The sequence below is a fragment of the Bidens hawaiensis genome, unplaced genomic scaffold, assembly GCF_021521415.1.
Source record: "Bidens hawaiensis isolate Kalapana, Puna unplaced genomic scaffold, B.hawaiensis_p1.1 tig00023636_1, whole genome shotgun sequence".
In the NCBI taxonomy this organism is placed as follows: Eukaryota; Viridiplantae; Streptophyta; class Magnoliopsida; order Asterales; family Asteraceae; genus Bidens; species Bidens hawaiensis.
Genome location: NW_027493709.1, coordinates 272,662 through 293,290, shown reverse-complemented (window position 1 = coordinate 293,290; position 20,629 = coordinate 272,662). Strand labels below are relative to the sequence as shown.

The following is a 20,629-nucleotide window of genomic DNA, read 5'->3' as shown; positions in this document are numbered from 1 at the left end:
CCCCACCCCCGTTTTTCTGGCCACCCACCGGCTGTCGGAATCGGCGCCGGAGGTGACCCGAACACCACCAAACGTTATTATTTTAACCAAATATTTATATAAACGTGTTTCTCCATTGACCTAAAACATTAACCGACTAATTAATTGTGATTCCTTGCCATAAAACACCCCGTACTTGTCGCCGGATTTCATGGGATTCACCATTAATGTAATTAACGCGTACACGCTCCGATTGATAGTATAAATAGGACCCTAGGCTTCATTCCAACTCACTCACACTTCTCAATCCCCCTCTAATACACCAATTTATCTGTAATTGGGAGTTCTATTTCTGTTTTTCTGGCAACTGGGTTTCGGTCAAAACAAAACCTTATAAGGTAATTAATATATGCTTCTTAATATTGTTACACTAATAAACAAAACCCCTAATCTAATTGTAACAACCATGGAACAGAATCAACAATTGAAATTGGGGTTCATACATGATGAAGAAGATGAAATCAGACCAGTTATTATATATAATCTTTTTCAAACCTAAAATGAATTGTTCTTGTAGTCCAATTGGTTAAACCCATATATCGTAACCATGAGACCCGGGTTTCGTGTTTTTTTTATTATTATTGATCCAATAACTGTTATTAATATTATTATGAAAATCCACTTAAACTGTTATTATATTTAAACAATGGAAATCAAAACATAAACGAATATGAATCCTAGACCAGTTGGTTAATATCTCATACTCGTAACGCACAGACCCGGGTTCGAAACCCCGGGTCAGAACCGTTTTCTCTTTTTTTTATATACAAGTTTATTTAATTTATTATTCTTTAGCAATTAATTTTTAATCAATTAAAAATCAAATAAATTTATAAAAACTTTTTTAAATTAAATAAAAATTATCTAAATTAACCATAACATATATCTCACCTTTTCACATTTAAAAACCAAGTCTCTCGTTTTCGTAAGCCGCTATTAAAAATCGTTTAATAAACGTAAAGTAAGCCTTAAATTCCTAAAAATCGTTCCGTCAACGCAATAATTATAATTATAACTTATAAACAATAGTTCAAGTATTTTGAATGTTTAAACTTCATATCCTCGCAGCTAAAATACTTAAATCATATTAATGACCGATTTCTGTTAAAGCAGAAATAATAATTTAATAATCAAAGAGCCATAAAATTTGTAATGAATTATAACAAAATAATATAAAATATTCAATAAAATACAATCCCGTAAGGTTATCGATTAAGTCTTGTTCTTACTTATTTTAGATCACACATTCCGGCTTTCGTGACGCGTTCGGTTGTTTGCATCCTTCAACGCTTTCAAGTTCTTTTATTACCTTATTCATAAGGTGAGTTTTCACAACCCCTTTTTAAATGTTTTAATATTTTGGGATGGCATATGTATCCATTATAAATTTCAAGTATTATTACTTCGATTACTTACAAACTACAATTCAATCATGGACTTGTGTGCTTATTTGTTTAATTGTTATATACGTGGAATTCAAGTGGTTGCCTCATTAAGTATGATCATACGCCCCCCTTTTCACTCATGTCCATTCGTATCGAGTGGAAAGGGGACCTCATTATCCAAGTACGTTGGTAGCCCCAACTGGAAAGGACCTTCGTTTGTTCTTTACACTTAGGTCCATTGCATCGAGTGTAAAGAACCCTTATGTGCTTTTCACAAGTTTTCATGGAATTGTATGGATTTTACATAGTACATAAACTGTGGAAATCTCACCAGCTATATTTATAGCTTACCGTATTTTATACATATGTTATAGGTACTGTGATTAGAGGATGAAGGACTAGAAGACGCTTAGAATACCTAGGATATTTAATAAACGAGACATTTGTTTTTATTATGATTTGATTTCAATTTGTATTCTCATTTGAACTTGTGTTACATGATGCTTTAATGGATTAATGTTATTATGGTCACAAAATAGTGTCACGTGTGTTTGAGCAATATGTACGTCACACTCGGGCGTTTCCGCTTTAGCCGGGGTGTTACACTTAATGAATATGAAGGGACTAAGTATTGATGTCAGAAAATGAATAAACTTTAAGTGGATAAGGGATGCAGGGTAAAGTGTTGCATGGCGGAAACAAGTTAAGCCTTTCAAAGTTTTGCGGGTGTGCTCGGGTCACTACAAATGGTAGCATGATTGCATGGTTGAATATGTTGGGGCATAACGTACGGCATTGGGCTGAGTAAAGGGTTGGGTAACAGCATAGTTTTTGCATATATTGTTGTGGTTGGTGTGGGTTTTGATGAATTTTGGGTTATCATGGTCGGGATCACGCCAGCCATTTGCTTGATAATCTGGGCTGTCATTTTACAGGTTGAGTTTCGAGGGAGATGTCGAGGAAAACGAGAAGACATGCTGCGAAGCGTGAAGGATTCGCGTGACATGAAACGTAAATATGGCATTTGTATTAACAACGAAAAGAAACATTACATGAAACATTCCTAAAATCGGAATCAGTCTATATAAATCATAAAAATAAATAAAGAAATAAAATCGTATGAAACAAAATTTGAAATCGAAACTGAAATGTCCATGAGCCACTACGAGTTTCTCATTTCAATAACAATTTCATAAGTTTCCGAATAACCATATGGAAACAATATTAAAATATCCATGAACCACCACAGATCTTCGTATCCCAATACAAAATTAATATAAGCAATGGAGTCAAATTGAAAATCGAGTGTTCATGTACCACCATGACTTTTCGAATTTTCAATTCAAACCATAAGAATAAATGAATATATACTTACAAAGAAAACGAATTAAAACTCAACTATTCATGTATCACCATAACTTTTCGAATTTTCAATCAAAACCACAATAATAAATGAATATATATAAATAAAGAAAACGAATTGAAACTCAACTATTCATGTATCACCATGACTTTTCGAATTTTCAATAAAAACCACAATATAAACAAATGAGTCTTTGGAATCAGACGTTGCATGAACCACCATGACTTGTAAGCAATTTTAAGAGTAGGAGTGCATCCATTTTCTATTCACCAAAGGAAAATGGTCACATTTAACAGCTTAAAGTTGTGGTTCGTATGACGTTTGATGTGGTATGCTTTTTCCTAATAAGTTCCAACACCCTTTTCGAACCCTCAAGGTAAGCAACCGGGTCTCGCATCCGATTGGGATTTATACGCATTGCTTAACCTTATGTTTAAGAACCTTGTCCTTTATCTTCCCAAATAAACCCCAACCCTAATTCGCAAGCCCCTTCGTGTGAGGGGCTGAGGGGTATTTGAGAAAAAAAGGACAAAATTGCCCCTCACATGAGGGGCACACTGATGTGTTTAATGATCAGGCTAAACGGGGTTAGTACAGTCAGGTTTAATTGCAAGTGAAATGAACCACATAGATGAAAATCACAGATTTGAAACTATTTGACTAAAATCACATATTTGGCAAACTATATGGACGAAAATCGCATTACTATTAAAATCCAATTTCCTATACTTTTTAAAATGCCTTTTGAAAATGGTATTCTCAACCGGGGGGAAGTTAAAATACAAAGCGAGGCAAAAATGAGAACGGTGAGAAGGATTTGTAACCACACAAAAAACCCCTCAAACAAATTCCAAAAAATTAATAAAAAATCATAACTCAAAATATAAATAAAAAATGAAAAAATTTAAAAAACAAAAATGTTTCCCTCGTGATTCTCGTTCCAAAAAAAAAAGACAATGCAGAGACAAAAGTCACAGTGACGAAAATGAACAAAGAGACAATTATAACTAAAAAAAGACACAATAAATTGTAAAATATAACACAATGTCAAGAAAAAAAGACAATGCCAAGGAAAAAAGACACAGCAATGACGAAAATGAATACAAAACACAACGATAAACAAAAAGACATAATGATCTTTTTCCCTCAACATTGTATTTTTTTTATAGGAGGAAGACGGTGGAAACATTTTTGTGTTTTTACTTTTTTTGTTTTTTTTATTAAATTTTGAGTTATGATTTTTTATTTATTTATTTTTAAATTTTTTTAAGTGTTTTTTTATGTGGCTATAAATCATTTTCATATTTCTTATTTTTTTCTCTATTTGTAGAATAACTTGACCCTCAACCGGTTATGCAAAGAAAAGAGTCACTGATTTTATAACTTAAATGTAAATATTTTATATGTACGTGTATTTTAAACATAAATTTGAAATTTTTTTGAAGTACTAAGCAGAAGCTGAACTTAAACAGGCTACGTGTTCGAGTTCATGTGTAAAAATTTTCTGGATTAGTGTCACCCTTTAGTCTTGTAAAAATTCTACATTCATTACAAGTTCACAATTTTCTGGATTAGTGTCACCCTTTAGTCTTGTAAAAATTCTACATTCATTACAAGTTTGACACGCCGGATCACCATAAACCAATAAATCTAAAGTTGGCACGAAAAGTTTCTAACTTCTTTACGGGTTTGGCACGCTAGACTAGCCTAATCCAATACACCATCACATCTAAAGTTGGATTTCGGCATCTTCTCGCCATTGTAGAACCTAAAACATTACAAGAACCAAACAGCATTTCACCTCGACCAAAAGTATCAAAGAACATATTAATGTAAGCATCTAAATCATTCTTGATGATCTTTTAAGTATATAGCATAAAAACAAATTAGCTTGATGATCTTTTAAGTAAAAAATAACAAACACATGGTTTTTTAAGCACAGCCTTTAAAAGTATTATTTATAAAAAATTCTGTTAAGTTTCTCATTACATATATACACACAAGCATATAACCTCCCTGGCAAAACGGAACTAGTAATCCATGGCCGAACAAGGAGCCGAACCATGGACAAAAAGTTGTCGGTGATGGCTTCCAGGGAACATGGTAGAGGAGCTGAATACATTCAGCAACATTACAAGCAACATTAACTATGTACAAGCAACATTAACATTTTAGTTTTGGTTCATAACACAATCATACCATTACATGTGCATACATTATAAATAGCAAGACCTAAGTATATTACCATATTATACCCTACCCACTGTGTCAATTACTCCTTAACCGAAAAACTTGACACTCAATACAAAACGACGTTTTTCTGCACAAATCTGACAAAATCGTACTTTCAAACGGAACACCCTCTGCAAGATCTCCAGTCTCCACACACCTGTAAGTGCTGAGCCAAGCAACCACACGTGTTGACTTTTTTGTACAATATGTTTAGATAACAGAACTCGCTAAAGATAGTTCATGAAGCTCACTTAACATCCATTCCTCACCGGTTTGACCACCGAGAACAATGGCTCGGGTACCACCAACAACACACGTACTATGACCCCAAGCGAACCGTGGGGGCAGCCCAGGTAAGTTTAGCATCCGCCATGTCGGTTTCTCCTCGGTGGGGTCAAGAATATAAAGCTGTGAAGCCGAGTGAAGACCCGCAACTGACCCACCAAAGACCAATATCCTACCACCCGGGAGGCTCACGGCTACATGGTCAAGCCTAGGCGGTGGTGCTTTGCCACCTGGATTACCTGCGCCGGGCATTCCACTTCCAGTCACCGACCTCCAACACGGTTCATCCTCACTCAAATCCATGGTGAATACGTCACTCGACCGGAACCGAAGAGGCCCACTTTTAGCAAGACCGCCAAACATCAAGATTTTGCGACCACCATACACCGATAACGTGTGGCCCAACCGTGAAGGTGGGGTCCATGTGACCGGTATTTCCCTCCAAATCGGTTTCTCCATTGAAAGATCAAGTAAAAAGGTATCACTTAGAAGTACGCCCGAATCCGCACAACCGCCCGACACAATTAATTTAGTCCCGTCAAGAGTACACGAACTATGCCATGATCGCGGAAGTGGAGGGGCTAAACCGGAAATTTCGCGCCATGTAGGATGTTTAGCATCTAAATCCAAAAGAAATACATCGTTGAGTAACCCTTGGGTCCCACACCCTCCAAACACCACCAAATTAGACCCGTTCACACACGAGAGCGTATGACCCCACCGACCCGGGGGCGGTGAGCTGACTTTCACATGTTGCCACTCAGGTTTGCTAGAGTTCAAATCAAGTACAAAAGTATCATTCATTGGTTGCATATTGACACCCTCACCACCAAATAAAACCACACGGTTCCCGACCGCACATGCACTGAAATTACACCGTGATGGCTCCACCTCACCGCCGACCGGCAACTTCCGCCATGCAGCCGCTTCGAGAGTCGTAAGTTCTCTAGCTAACCGACCCCACCCCAACCGTTTAGCCCCGGGAACTGTCTCTAACACCCGAGTCGTTTCACTACCCCACGCGTTTTGACACACCATTCGCCACAAGTCCTCGTTTTTAGCCACCTCATAAAACCGCCTGCAAACCGAACCGACAGATGCGATATCGCGTGGGGTCAACCGTGAGAGTATTTTAAGGGAAATCACTTCATCAGTTAATTGTAAAATCCCGGAAAGTCCAATGGAGGAGTTGCGGGTCCCGTCTGGTGTTAGCCGACACGAGAGGAGACTGGACCGAAATGGGTCGGATGATTTCACGGTTACTTTTGCTGTGGACCCCGTTAATGGGCCCAGATCAAGATTAACTTCTGTGAAGAATTGTATCCCGATGATATGTGTTATTACCTCGTCATCACCGTATATAGGGGTCATACGCAACCTGTTCATTAATGGGGTACCGTCTTTTGTGAAGTTCAATAATTCGCCTTTGAATTCAATCCCGTCCTCGAGACATCTCCTGATTTCTGAGACTACAGTAGAGTCCACTAGGGGGTGTCTTCTTTTTGCGTATGGACCTCTGCATTGCAAGAACCGGCTGAAAAAAAGATAAAAAAATTAGATTGAATAAAAACAAGTGTACACACATGTAGACAATGCTATGATGATATAACATTTGAAAAATAGTACAACATACTGTAGCAATAAAAAGTGAAGATAGCAAGATGGGCTCGTCAGGCGAGTTGGGTAACTGGTTCATTGAATATGATTACAAAAACTGTATTTTTAAAGTGCTAATCTAAATTTTTCTTAAAGCATTACAGGAGGTTGCATTATGTTAATTCCTACTCTTCGGTGGGATACATTCCTAGTTTTTTTGTTCATTAGATTTCCCTGTTAAATGCTACAAACAAACGACATTGTGGATTGTATACAAGAAGCTCTCATACGACCATACATGTATTTGAACTTTGAAATCACTAAAAGAGACCTTTACTAAACTATACCAGAAATATGAAGTGTCAGAAGTCAAAATAACACATGTATTGGGATTGTGCTATACACTAGGAGCTTCACCAATCCAAGTACAAAGTACTTGGAACCGAGGCAGAATTATTGGACAGTTGCTTTCCTAAACTATCATTGATTATTTCTTCTAGTTACTCTTGGTATATTCATCATTAAATTAAAGTTATTTCCTTCGGCCCTGGTTCAGCTTTCTCAAGGTATGTCTCCAAAATTCTCACCTCAATAACAAAGTGAGCATTTTGTTCAGATATGTAGATAAACTAAAATACTACATATAGAAGATAAGAAAGAAATCATTAAAGAATGTTGCTTAGACCTTTGTAAGGTGACAACTTAATTATGGCGTGCATTGAGTGCAGCTACTTATACCAACTACAATGCACATCACATTTACTTAGATATAACGTGTGTGACTCCCTAAAAACACATCTATGTATGGGCACGTTATTCAGTTTGTGAATAGAACATGAAGACTTAAAAGTCCCTGTGATAAATTTGTAAAGACGAACAAGAAAAGAGATATTTCACACCTCTAGTACCGAAGTACAAACCAGGGGCATTCGAAGAAAATAATGAATCATAGCTAAGAGCCTAAGATCTTTAAATCTAATGTAACTATGAAATCAGTCATAAAACAATGTGCTAAAACCCTACATGCTAACGCAATTCGCTTTGAATTTCATACAGAAACAAATTAAAAAATATGATTCTAAGTATTCCCCTTGCGACATTAGAATTTGGGACTCATTTAAATGGTTATTTAAACATCCCGCAGCTCAACTAAAAATAGTTGTTTAAACATTAAATGAATCTGTCAACTTGCACATATGTAAAGTACAAGTTGAAATCCGCTACTTCTTAAGTTCTAAAAGAATTGGCAGATAAAACTTGAAACCAATGAACCAGTACTGTATTCAAGTCTTCAAGAACACATTAGAATTCAGAACCGCAAGACCTAAACAACATGCCTTCATTTGTCACTTGAAAATATGCCTTCAATTATCACATTCCAAGTCTTTAGGGCCGTATGCATGAAACAAATGCTTACATTTTTTAAAATTCTAGCACCAGTGTACAGACGAAAACTGAATATCAATCAATGAAGATTGTCAAGGCAATCAACTAATGTGGCATACTGCCTCATTCCCTACTAGATGCAATGGGCAGTACATCTTCAAAGTATATGAGTCTGTAAAGGTATTAGAAAACTCACAAAAAAAAATGCTGGGAATTTGAAAGGTTGTGTATGAACTCTAGCAATCATGTTTAAGGCACAATCTTTTTTCAGTATTGTGGTGTTCTAAAAGTCTTAAAAAATTTATTAAAAAGATATTCCAACACCACATGAGCAGAAGTGATAGACCTCAATAAATACTATCAAAAATTCAAAATAATCCGTCATACATCCAATCTCTTCATCATACTAAAATTTCATTTGTGTACTTCACAAGTCCACACACAACAATAAAATCAAATTCAACTCGATATGTTTCCAAGAGATTATAGCTTCAAATAATAAGTTCTATATCCAGGTTCACCTAAGGCTGATATCGTAGCATATTGGTGTATGGAAGGGTAATTATATGGTTAGTGCTTCATAATGTTAAAACTTAAAAGCTCATGGTGTAGGATGAAATTCCCTTAAAAAATCACTAAGGGAAGGCAAGTAGTCAAAAGTGATCAACTGGTATGCAGTAGCTATTTGTAGTATGAGCACGAACCAAGAAGAAAAATAATTGGGGGTTACAAGTAGAAGCAGTAAGAAAATGCCTATCTCAAAGCTAGACCAGTAAATATTAAATCTAGCTCATCTAGAAACCATAATATATGATGTGGTTTAATCCAATCCCCGTTCCGCTGATACAGTTTTAGCATATGAAGCATCAAATATCAAATACAGTTGCGAAGTTGTTAATGATGAATGCAACACTATTTAGGAGGAAGCATAAACAAATCTAAAAGTAGACCAAAACAGCCTAGAAAACTAACTCCTAAGTTACTTCTACAAATCAGTTACAATAAACTTTTGACCATATAACACTATCAAAAAAGTGGAAACAGCCATTAGCTAGACTTGGTGCATTGACAATTTGGTACAACAACTACAAATCAAAAACCAAACTATTGTTCTTATTCTATTCTAAGAATGGGATCATGGGCAATCTTCATTTCCTTGGAAGTTCTTTGGGCATGCCAATAAATAGTAGGCAATAAGAAAGTTCAGCTTACAGTTAAATCTATCATACAATTATACACTACCGAAATATAATCTCATCAATTATATCAACCATGAAGAGCTTAAGCTTCAAATTGTATGCTAATGTTATGTTCTTTCAGCTTAATGCTGAATTCATCATACTACTATATACTACCAAAAAAAAATTCTATCAATTATATCACCATGAGAAGCTAAAGGTCTAACCGTATGTTATGTTATGTTCATAGTTGTCAATAGCGAATAGTGGTCAATAACGACAACCTACCTATACGCTATGTAGTGATAGTGATGAAATAGCGGGCGCTATTTGGTGTTTAGTGATAAGGTATTAGAACTTCTTTTATTTTAATGTTTTACATTGAAGTACTCCACCAAAATAGCGATTACAATCAATATATAATCAATAAATACCACCTAAATAGCTAATATATAATCATTAAATACCACCAAAATAGCTTATGAAATAAAAAAAATTACAGATGGTCGCTATTTCATACTGCTTGGTCACCACGGGGGTGTTTGGGATTGCTTATTTTCACCAACTTATTAACTTTTTGAAAAGGAATAAGGTGTTTGGGATTGCTTTAAATGTGAGAGAGAAAAGTTAATAAGTTACACTTTTGTAACTTATTAACTTATTGAAAAGTTATAAGGAATTTTCATAAGGAATCTCATGTACCCCCTACATACCACTTAATGCTAACCTACCGCAACGCTACGAGCGCTATTAACAACTATGGTTATGTTCTTTCTTTATTCTAAGAAGACCTAGTGCCCCTATAAACAAGCATCCATGAATTCAAATGAAAACAAACCAAGTAACTAAGGAGTTGTTTGGTAGCCTATTAATAATGATTTCATTAAATTGGTCAGAGGTGCAGTGTGTTTGGTTCACTACACTAAAAGACACCTCTTAATGGGGTTCATGGAGTCTCTTAATGTTTAAGTTTCAAAGATATACCCGAGACCTCTTATTGATTCAGCACTAGATTGCCAAACAACCCGTAAAGCTATAATCTCAACTACTTCCAAACATTACTTCCTCTGCATATACATTTCCCCAAATATAATATTCTTCTCAAACACCTAATTCCTTTTGATACAAAAAGGCCGAAAACACACAACTTACCAATTGCGACCGAGGACTTCTTCAGCGCGGTAGCCGGTGATGATCTCGAAGACCGAATTGACATAAATAATAGGATTATCCGGCTCCAAAGCATCCGTAACAACAAATCCACACGGCGCCGGTTGAAGCAGCGTATCGACAGGGAACGGGAGCGGACCGCCATCGTTCAACAAGAATCCCACTCCTCCGTCGTCGTCGCCGCTGAGATCAGAACTGCTGCTGCTACTGTCCCACTCCATACAACTTAATCAATTAATCAATCGCTTCACCCAATTCAACAGCCAGCAATGAATTAGGGTTTTGATTTGTGTGTGAAATTAAAATGTGTGTGTGTGTGTTGTATATCGTAAAATGAAATGAGTGGTGTTGACGAGGCCAAGTGAAGGTTTGGTTTGGCTGAATAGAAGAATACCGAACTACCACCTAACCTAACCTAACCCAAGGTACAAAAGTTAGCTTAAACGCACCCTCATACTACATTACACGGGCCTTAAATGAGCCGGCTATTTGACGTTTGGTTTACGGAAGAGGAAAATGTAAATAAGTTGTTGGTTGGTAAACTTGAGTTTATTCCCAAAGGTAGGGTAGTCAGAAAAAATATTTATCAAGCTATACTATTTTAATAAATATTTTTTCTAATTACATGATTTTGAAAATAAACTCTGGTAAACTTGATGAAACTGAAATTCTTCACTTTCTCTTTTTCCTATCATCCTCTACTCTTAAAACAAACAAACGAGTTGAGTCGGGTGGGTGTGGGTTGGAAAACGTCAATTAGTAAAAGAGTTGCTTTGTCCGGGTCAGGAGAGGTTTCTGGTAGGCTCCGGTTTCGGGCGGGACGGGTTTGGGGTCTGCACGAGTTTTGACTCGAGATGGGTTTAATTTAGGATTGGTTTCGGGTTGGCAGAACCCGTTCCGAGTCAAAACCTAATCCGACCTGAGACCCAATCCGATACGAATAACATCGTGGAGCCAGAACCCGTGTGATGGTCAGTTAGTTTGTACATATTTTAGTTCGTTAATTATTTATTGTTAGTTGTTTATTTCATGGACTTTGGTACTTCATACATGTGTATATTATTTCAGGTCACAAGTGATTAATAAGGCTAAAATGGACATGCACAAGCACGAAATGAAGACCCGGGATCACCAGCACGCAAAACAATACAAGAAACAAAGTTGGTTGGTGAGAAAACCTGTTGTCTATGCGACGAGATGGAAGACAGTCCATCGCTACGAGATGGACTTATTTTATTAATTTGTTGGCTTTTGGTCCATCGCTCTACACGATGGGTGGTGAAATCGGGAATTTTAGGGTTTTGAATAAAATAACATTTTGACGACTCTGGACTCATTCTTGACATTTCAGAGCCGTTTCCAAATCTTAAGAGACCGGTTCCATCCTTCCGGTCTCATTCTTGACATTTTAAGATTGATTGCATGTTACACCGTTCACATAACCTTTGTGGACACGATACCTGACTTACCCTAACTAATTAGGTTTTTGCATGACTCAAACAATGGCCATCAAAATAGCGCCGTTGTCGGGGAGTTAGTACGCTTAGTCTAGTACAATAAGGGACATAAACTATGTGAGCGAGGATACTGTTTTGAATGTTTACAAATATACTTTTTATATTTAGTATAGTACAATAAGGGACATGAATGAGAATACATCAAATTCGCGTTAACTTCAGCGGGTTTTGTTACTAGAAAAGTAGAAAATTGTTAATTACGTGTTTCTCAAGGATCAATCATAATCATAATCATATTCCTTGCGCACCAAGCTCTCGACAAATCGAATCCTTTAGTTGACGAATATGCCCCTACCCACCCGAATAAATTCCCGATCCTACCCTTTTCTTTGAATTTAATCCCACTGCAGTCATTTCCAAAACCCTAACAGCTTCTTCATTCATCACCGTTAACAATGGCGGACAACAACTCTACACCTGTTCCTGAGGAATCAGAGACATTAAGCAAGAAGTGAGTGTTAATTTACGGTTTTAGCGTGTATTATTGTTACGTGTTTATGTGATTCTGGTTTGAAATTTGTCAAGTGCTCAGAAGAAGGCGCAGAAGAACAAACAGAGAGAAGAAGAACGACGGCGTAAGGAAGATGAGAAAAAGGTGAATTTCATCTTTCAAATATTGACACTTTTGTATTAATATTATATATATGTTAACGTGTTTATTATAAAGTTATCGACCGCGATAATCGTTATCTCAAATATTGGTCTTTGTACCGATATTTGATTTTTTACTGCATTAACTGCATCATAGCCGGCCCTGAGAATTAACGTAACTCACGGTATTAGAATGAGTTTATGACATACTGAATAGGCTAATAGCTAACCGAGGATTTTTGAAGCTCTTCTAACATTCTTGATAGCAAATTGATGAATCAACTCTTCGCAGTTTATGCCATCTAATATTTCGTTTGCTAAACCTATCATCGCCAACCCGCTAAGTCTTTCTTAGTCATTGTGGATCGTAAATAATATTTCAACAATTGTAATTTCGAAAAACTCTTTTCTGCAGACGCCACCGTGGCTGATGGTGTTCAAAGTTGACTATGTTGTTATCCCGCTTATCGTTTCTTGTTTTTATTTATTTAACTTTTATTGATTAATTAAAACTAATGGACCTTTTTCAATTTTTAATGGGCATATAAGTTTTTTTGTAATTAATAAAAGTGGGTCTAAAATGTTTTTGAGTATTACAAAAATAGTGGGATTATAAGCGTTCGGGTATTTTATATATATAACATTGGAAATTTGCAAAAAAATTGTGCCCACGAAAAACACTTGCCCCGGCCGGCACCCACATGGCACACCCTTAGAGCCGGGGCTGAACTGCATAGTTATAGAATCATGATCAGTTTATCTTTAAATATAACAATTGGAGAAGCTAAATATCTTGATTCACAATGTTATACTATTGGACAAAATTATTACTTCTGATCTTTAATTCATCATAAATCCCTATCCTAAACAATATGAAATAGACCCTTAGTTAATTAAAACATGAACAATTGGCAGTCTCTATTTTAAACAATATGAAATGGACCCTTCATTTAAGGATAGAATTCTTCTGTTTTATGAAAAAAAAAAATCAAGGAAAAAATTCAATTTTTTTTCTTGATTTTTAGTATATTTTCAATCAAATTTTGGTGGTGGGGAGTGGTATTAAACTTTAAAATAATGAAAAAAATTTCTGTTATTCGGAAAGGCCAGATATAAGATTTTTAGTTCAAATTAATGACATGTTGAAACATAATTGGTTTATTGTAAACTCTAGTATTTAGGAGATAAAAATTACTTTTATAGCTTCAATTCACAATTTTATATTTTGTACAACAATATAACTTTATGGGATCATAATCACATACTATGGATTTGCACATAGAAAGTTGTGAATTAATGTTTCAAATTCTTCTCACACCTCTCACGAATATTTGTCTTAACATTTTAAATGTAAAGAATTTTAGCATTATAGTCTAATTACAGGATTATTTAATATCATTTTCTTTTGGTTTTAGTCTGCTACCATGGCAAGACCTGCTGCAGATGATGAAGATATGGATCCCACAGTATGATTTTTACTTATGTATTTTAGTGATGATAACATAAACAATGTTTCAAACCGTTCTTCATCAATATCACATGTTTTTTTTTGTATCTTTGCAGCAATATTTTAACAATCGGTTGAAAACACTTGCTGATCAAAAGGCAGCAGACATGAATCCATATCCTCACAAGTTTCATGTCTCGATTTCGATTCTTGAATTTATAGAGAAGTATAAAGATTTAAAGGATGGGGATCATCTGGAAGATGTTGAAGAATCATTGGCTGGTGAGTATCATTCAATACATATATTATTATAAGATATTTATAGAAGTGTTGAATGTTGATAAATGCACTCTTATTAGGGAGATTGATGAACAAACGGTCTTCTTCATCAAAGCTGTTTTTCTATGACTTGCATGGTTCTGGTGGAAAAGTGCAAGTTATGGCTGATGCAAGGTCACTATTATACTAACTACCTACTACATGTCTGTTTATATAATTTATTAGGTTTCTTTTTTTAACATTTACTGAAACACGTATGTTTTCACAGGAGGTCTGAGTTGGATGAAGCAGAATTCTCCAGGTACCATTCTGGTGTGAAACGTGGAGATATTGTTGGTATTGTCGGGTTTCCAGGTGTGCAAATTTCTATCTTGCAATTGCGATTTCTTGAAGCATTGTTTTAGTGTTATTAAGATTAAGATTTGTTTATTTTGTTGCAGGAAAAAGCAAAAAGGGAGAGTTGAGTATTTTTCCAAAATCGTTCACGGTTTTATCACATTGTCTTCATATGATGCCAAGGCAAAAAAGTGCAGCTGCTGCTAATAATGCCAATGCGAAGGTAAAAACTTGTTATATTTGGTTATTTGATTCTGTTTCATTTGTTTTAATGACTTGAAGTTTCATTATTATTAATCTACAGAAAATTGACCCTTGGACTCCAGGAAGTGGTAGAAATCCTGATGCTTACATATTGAAAGATCAGGTATTAACTAATAACTATTGTTTTAACTATTAAATCGTGTGAAGTCACTTCCTGAATTTTCTTTAGAATTTTACATTATTATTGAAATATATTAATATTTATAACTATAACTATAATTATATTTGGTGCAAATTTTTAATGTAAGCATCAAAAGGTTTTGACAAAAGTGTTTCAGACGAACCTGGTCCGACTCTATACATTTCAGTTAGGTCAGATCATGGTTTGAACCATAGTTATTAAAAGCTCGTTTCTTGCGCCTAGGCCCATTTTTCAGGTGATGCTCAATAATTGCGCTTCTAATTCCTAGGTGAGCGCTTTGGCATTGTCTAAGACAGGAACATGAGAAGACAAAAGCTGTGCAAAAGAAACACAAGGAGTGCTATTAAAACTTAGATCTAGGAGAGGTCAAACGAACTACGTTAAACATTTTGTTATTCAAGTTTTGGAATTACATTTGAATCTTGACTATTTTAGAACTTTTGGTGCTGATTAGATTATATTAAATGTTATATAATAGCTTTTATTTATTTTATTTGAAGAATATATTAATTTCATACATAATATATTTTTAATTTTTTTATTTAAGTGCGCTTTTTTTTCTCAGACCCTTGCTTTTTTTGTGCCTAGGTCCCAAGCGAGGCCTATGCGCCTTGAGTGTGCCTATCGCATTTAATAAGTATGGTTTGAACCATGAGAACCGAGGAACCGAACCTTGAGAACTGTATAGACCAATTCGTTTTCTAGACTGGGTTCGGTTCTCGGTTGAGTTTTACATTAAAATGCGATTGTCAGTTCTGTTTCAACATACACTAAAATTGCAATTTCAACTCATTTTTTTCACTTACATGCACACTTGCTAACCCTATTGATGCGGGTGGCAGGAAACGCGATACCGTCAACGATACTTAGATCTAATGGTAAACTCAGAAGTCAGACACATATTCAAGACTCGGTCAAAGGTCGTATCTTACATTAGACGTTTTCTCGACGATCTCGACTTTCTGGAGGTAAACTCGATTATTAACCAACTGTTCCTTGATTAGTTTGTTCTCTTTGTCTAATTATTAATTTTCTTTTATCAAAGGTTGAAACTCCCATGATGAACATGATTCCTGGTGGGGCTGCTGCACGCCCATTTGTGACCCACCACAACGACTTAAACATGACGTTGTATATGCGTATTGCTCCTGAACTTTATTTAAAGGAGCTTGTTGTTGGTGGACTTGAGCGTGTTTATGAGATTGGGAAACAGTTTAGAAACGAGGGGATTGATTTGACACATAACCCTGAATTCACAACGTGTGAATTTTATATGGCATTTGCTGACTATAATGATTTGATGGAGGTAACTGAAAAAATGTTGAGTGGTAAGTTTTAGTTTTATTATTACATTTTATTATACATTTTGTTTTTTATTTTTATAGTTTGAACTCATTTGTGTTGTTCGGTATGGTCACTAACACGCAATGAACCAGGTATGGTGAAAGAGCTGACAGGTGGCTACAAAATCAAGTATCATGCTAATGGGTTAGATAATGACCCTATTGAGATCGACTTCACACCTCCCTTCAGGTCATTTGTTTGCATAAATTTCTTTATCGTGCCACGCTTTTTTTTTTTTACTTTTTAAGCGTCAACTGTTTTACTAACTTGATTTAAATGTTTTCAGAAGGATTGATATGATTGAAGAATTGGAGAAGATAGCAAATCTTAACATACCCAAAGACCTTACAAGTAATGAAGCCAATAAATATCTTGCTGATGCCTGCGCCAAGTTTGATATTAAATGCCCTCCACCTCAAACAACGACACGTTTGCTCGATAAAGTAATTGGTTTTGCCTCTTTGTAATATGAAACCGCTCATTGTAATATTTTTAATATTTTTTTCGTGCAGCTTGTGGGACACTTTCTGGAGGAGACGTGTGTTAATCCAGCTTTTATAATTAACCATCCTGAGATAATGAGTCCGCTTGCAAAATGGCATCGATCTAAGCCAGGCTTGACTGAACGTTTTGAATTGTTTATCAACAAGCATGAGGTACATTTATATCCAATTTTTTAAGTTTTATATAAGAACTTGTGAAATATGATTATTAACTTATATATTTTAATGATAATTTATTTTCATTTTTGCAGCTTGCTAATGCGTACACCGAACTCAATGATCCAGTGGTACAACGCCAGCGATTTGCAGATCAATTAAAGGTACGACACGTTTTGTGAGAGTGTGTGGGTGTTTTATAATGACTTATGCATTTCGATTGTGAAAACTTTTCAGGATCGACAATCAGGGGATGATGAAGCAATGGCTTTAGATGAGATGTTCTGTACAGCTCTTGAATACAGTTTACCACCAACTGGTGGTTGGGGTTTGGGTATTGATAGGCTTACAATGTTGCTCACTGATTCACAGAACATCAAGGTTTGTGCATTACATTACTTTTGGTTCTTGTTTTTGGGAGTTCCAACTTAAACTTGATTTTCCTTGTGTTGACGAACAGGAAGTTCTACTTTTCCCAGCCATGAAGCCACAGGACGAACCACCCGTCAAAGGTATAAAAACAAGTTAATTGTTAATAAGTGTTTGACAAATTAACGGAGTTAATGATGTTGCAGCTGTAGAAAACCTGAAAATATGAGCTCATATATGGATGGTATCGTCAGTTTTGTCGGTCTGAGATTATCTTGTTCACAATGATTCATGCTTGATTTGTCATGTTACCGTTTAGTAGTTGTAAATCAAAACAAACTAGTATGCTTTGGTCTATAATTGGTTATGTTTTACCATTAAACTAGACATATTTGAAATTAGCATGTGAAAACCTTTAAACATGTTCAAATCAAAACAGTATGACAGCTTCAATAGGTTTAGGATTTACAAATTGTCCCTTGATTGAAAAACCAAGTCTAAGGGTTGAACAGACAACTAATGTATCTCTCTCTTCCGTACTATTTAATTTGCACTAGTCTAAGTAGTGATGAAAAAAAAACCGGGTTCCGGGCCCGATCCTGCGGTTTCTACCCGGAACCGGATCCGACCTGACCCTACCCTACTTGCGGGTACGGACTGGGCTTTGGGTTTCTCCCCGGAACTGTACTCGGAACCAGAACCGAGCCGGACCTGGTGGAACCGGTTCCACCAATACCCGGTCAAATTCCTACCCGGAAAACCCGGTTAAATACCGAGTATACCCGGAACCGGTTCCTACCCGACCTGGTTTTAACTTTTGTTAACCATACTCCGGTTCCTGAAAATACCCGATTTGTCCACCTCTAAGTACAAGTTGTTTGGTCTTTGGCTCTTCAGTCCCTTTCAGGTTCAACACATTTGTTTTACCGGATTTACAAGATTTGGCATGTTTTATCTTTGTTACAACTACATGTTTTAACGTTATTAGTAGAATTACAAAATTAGTCCAGTTATGTCATCCCTTTGTTACCTGATTCACTTTAATATGTGTTACCTTTGTTAGAGAAATAAGAAGTGTTTTCAATTAAGCTTTAATATGTTTTACCTTTGTTACTGGAATTACAATTTACATGTTATACCTTGTCTAACATGTATCTTGCATTAGAGGTGCACAAATCGGGTTCAAATGGAAAACCCGAACCGGTTCCAAACCGGTTTTTTTACACCGGGTTGTAAAATGGCACCGGTTCCAATCAAGAACCGGCTCGGTTCCCGACCCGAACCGATGCCCAGATATGCGAACTTTTAAGAACCGGGTAGGGTATGAACCGGAACCGGTTTTTACGTAAAAACCGGTTCCACCGGTTTTTTTTGAAATTTAAAAATTAGAGCCGTTAGGAACCGGTTCCAACGGCTATATAGCCGTTTTTGACCGTTGGAACCGGTTTTTTAACTATAAATAGGTTATTTTCTTACTATAAATAGCAAGGTTTGTTTGTTTACTTGTTAAACCACTTCCAAAACTATAAAACACACTCCAAACCACAATTAACCTTAAACCGACAACAAATGGCAACCAATGATGACGTTGTTATGGTGATCGAAACAACAAGATGCCCCGATGTTTGGGTTCATTACGATTTGTGTCTCATGACCGACTCACATGAGTTGGCACGTTGCAAATATTGCTCGAAGTTTCTTAAAGCAGGGTCCAACTTGACATTACGAAAACATACGAATAAGTATTGTTGAGAGAAAAGAAGATTGGAAGCTAAAAAAACGGAAGTGGGAGAGTCGTCCGGCTCTACAACCCAAAAATAAGTATTCCCGGATTAAAACGACGGACTTTGTTTTTTATGTTTTAGTTGTTATGTTTAGTATCGTTTATGTTTTAATAATGTTTGTAATAGTTAGTTTTTAAATAAATAAAATGTTCGTCGTTATTAAAAAAGTAACAAAAATTAATCATGAGTAACAAAAGTAATTATAATAAAACAAATCAAAACTAAATATTAGTTGAACAAGTTACAAATAATTTTACCAAAACAAATAATTACAACTCTTCTTCGTCTTCATTCTCGTCTTCACCCTCGTCTTCGTTATCGGAAGAAACCCCGTCTCCGCCTCCTCATCATGAATATGACGCTCTATTGGTATTTCGTCTTCAAAGTTCGCCTTGTGTTGTACACGATCCACCGCATCCAAATGGTCCTTTAGGCAAATGCAAACCTCTAGAGACTCGGGAGTTAGTTTTGTTCTTCGCATAGATAACACCCTCCCACTAAGAGAAAAAAACGATGCGGAAGCAACCGTTGAGGCTTGTACGGCAAGCAAATCACGAGCCATGGCGGATAGAATGGGAAATTCGTTTTGTTTACCTTTCCACCAAGCCAACAAATCAATATTGCGAATTTCGTCGACCGTTGCGCCCTCAACATAGTTTGCTCCACTATATCGACCAAGTTCGCTACTTGGTGTGTTTTCTCTTTGCCTCTTAGATGCCGATTCACGAATCCCATTCATCAAGTTTATAAGTGGGTCATTGCACGGCCTACCAGTTGTTTTTTTCACAAAAGACGATCTCGTGCTTGGACCATACATTTGAAAATAATGGTCATAAAGGTCTTGAAGGTTTTTGTTGAACTTGTCCTTCGCTTCCGTCGACAACTTCGGGTCAATCTCGTGCATACCTAAGTTGTCGAATATTTCCTCAATCGTTGTTTCAACCCCATTAACATTCCAATAGGGGTTTAATGCGGCGGCACAAGTAAAGACCGGCGGTATGATTTCAAAATATTTTATGAACTTTTCTTTCATCACCGCAACAATATTTTCGAAGAGTTTGTTCTTCTCCGCAAAGCTTTTAAAAACACAAGACATATAGTACAATTCTTGCAAAAGCCAACAACTAGTAGGGTAATAGACTCCCGATAATTTTGTTGTTGACTTTTTGAACACATCAAGATACTCCAACAAATAACCGACTTGGACCCAAACACTTTCCGGAAACATATCGGCCTCGCGTTCTTCAACAAGATTGTTATGAA

General features: G+C 36.1%; 2 protein-coding genes across 2 annotated transcripts; one reads left to right on the top strand and one right to left on the bottom strand.

Moving 5' to 3' along the window:
- Nucleotides 1-4,940: 4,940 nt before the first annotated feature.
- LOC143567779 (adagio protein 1-like) lies at nt 4,941-10,855 on the bottom strand. Its single transcript, XM_077054097.1, has 2 exons — nt 10,617-10,855; nt 4,941-6,838 (listed from the first exon to the last, which is right to left on the bottom strand). The coding sequence occupies exons 1-2, from the start codon at nt 10,853-10,855 to the stop codon at nt 5,230-5,232; spliced, it is 1,848 nt and encodes a 615-aa protein (XP_076910212.1). The 3' UTR covers nt 4,941-5,229.
- A 3,291-nt stretch (nt 10,856-14,146) lies between these two features.
- LOC143567778 (lysine--tRNA ligase-like) lies at nt 14,147-17,900 on the top strand. The gene is made up of 15 exons (XM_077054096.1): nt 14,147-14,208; nt 14,306-14,471; nt 14,549-14,642; nt 14,737-14,822; nt 14,909-15,027; nt 15,109-15,171; nt 16,053-16,178; nt 16,256-16,538; nt 16,647-16,743; nt 16,841-16,997; nt 17,067-17,210; nt 17,309-17,377; nt 17,451-17,594; nt 17,674-17,725; nt 17,789-17,900. Exons 1-15 carry the CDS (start codon nt 14,167-14,169, stop codon nt 17,809-17,811), a joined length of 1,665 nt encoding a protein of 554 aa, XP_076910211.1. The 5' UTR covers nt 14,147-14,166; the 3' UTR covers nt 17,812-17,900.
- The last annotated feature ends 2,729 nt before the right edge of the window (nt 17,901-20,629 follow it).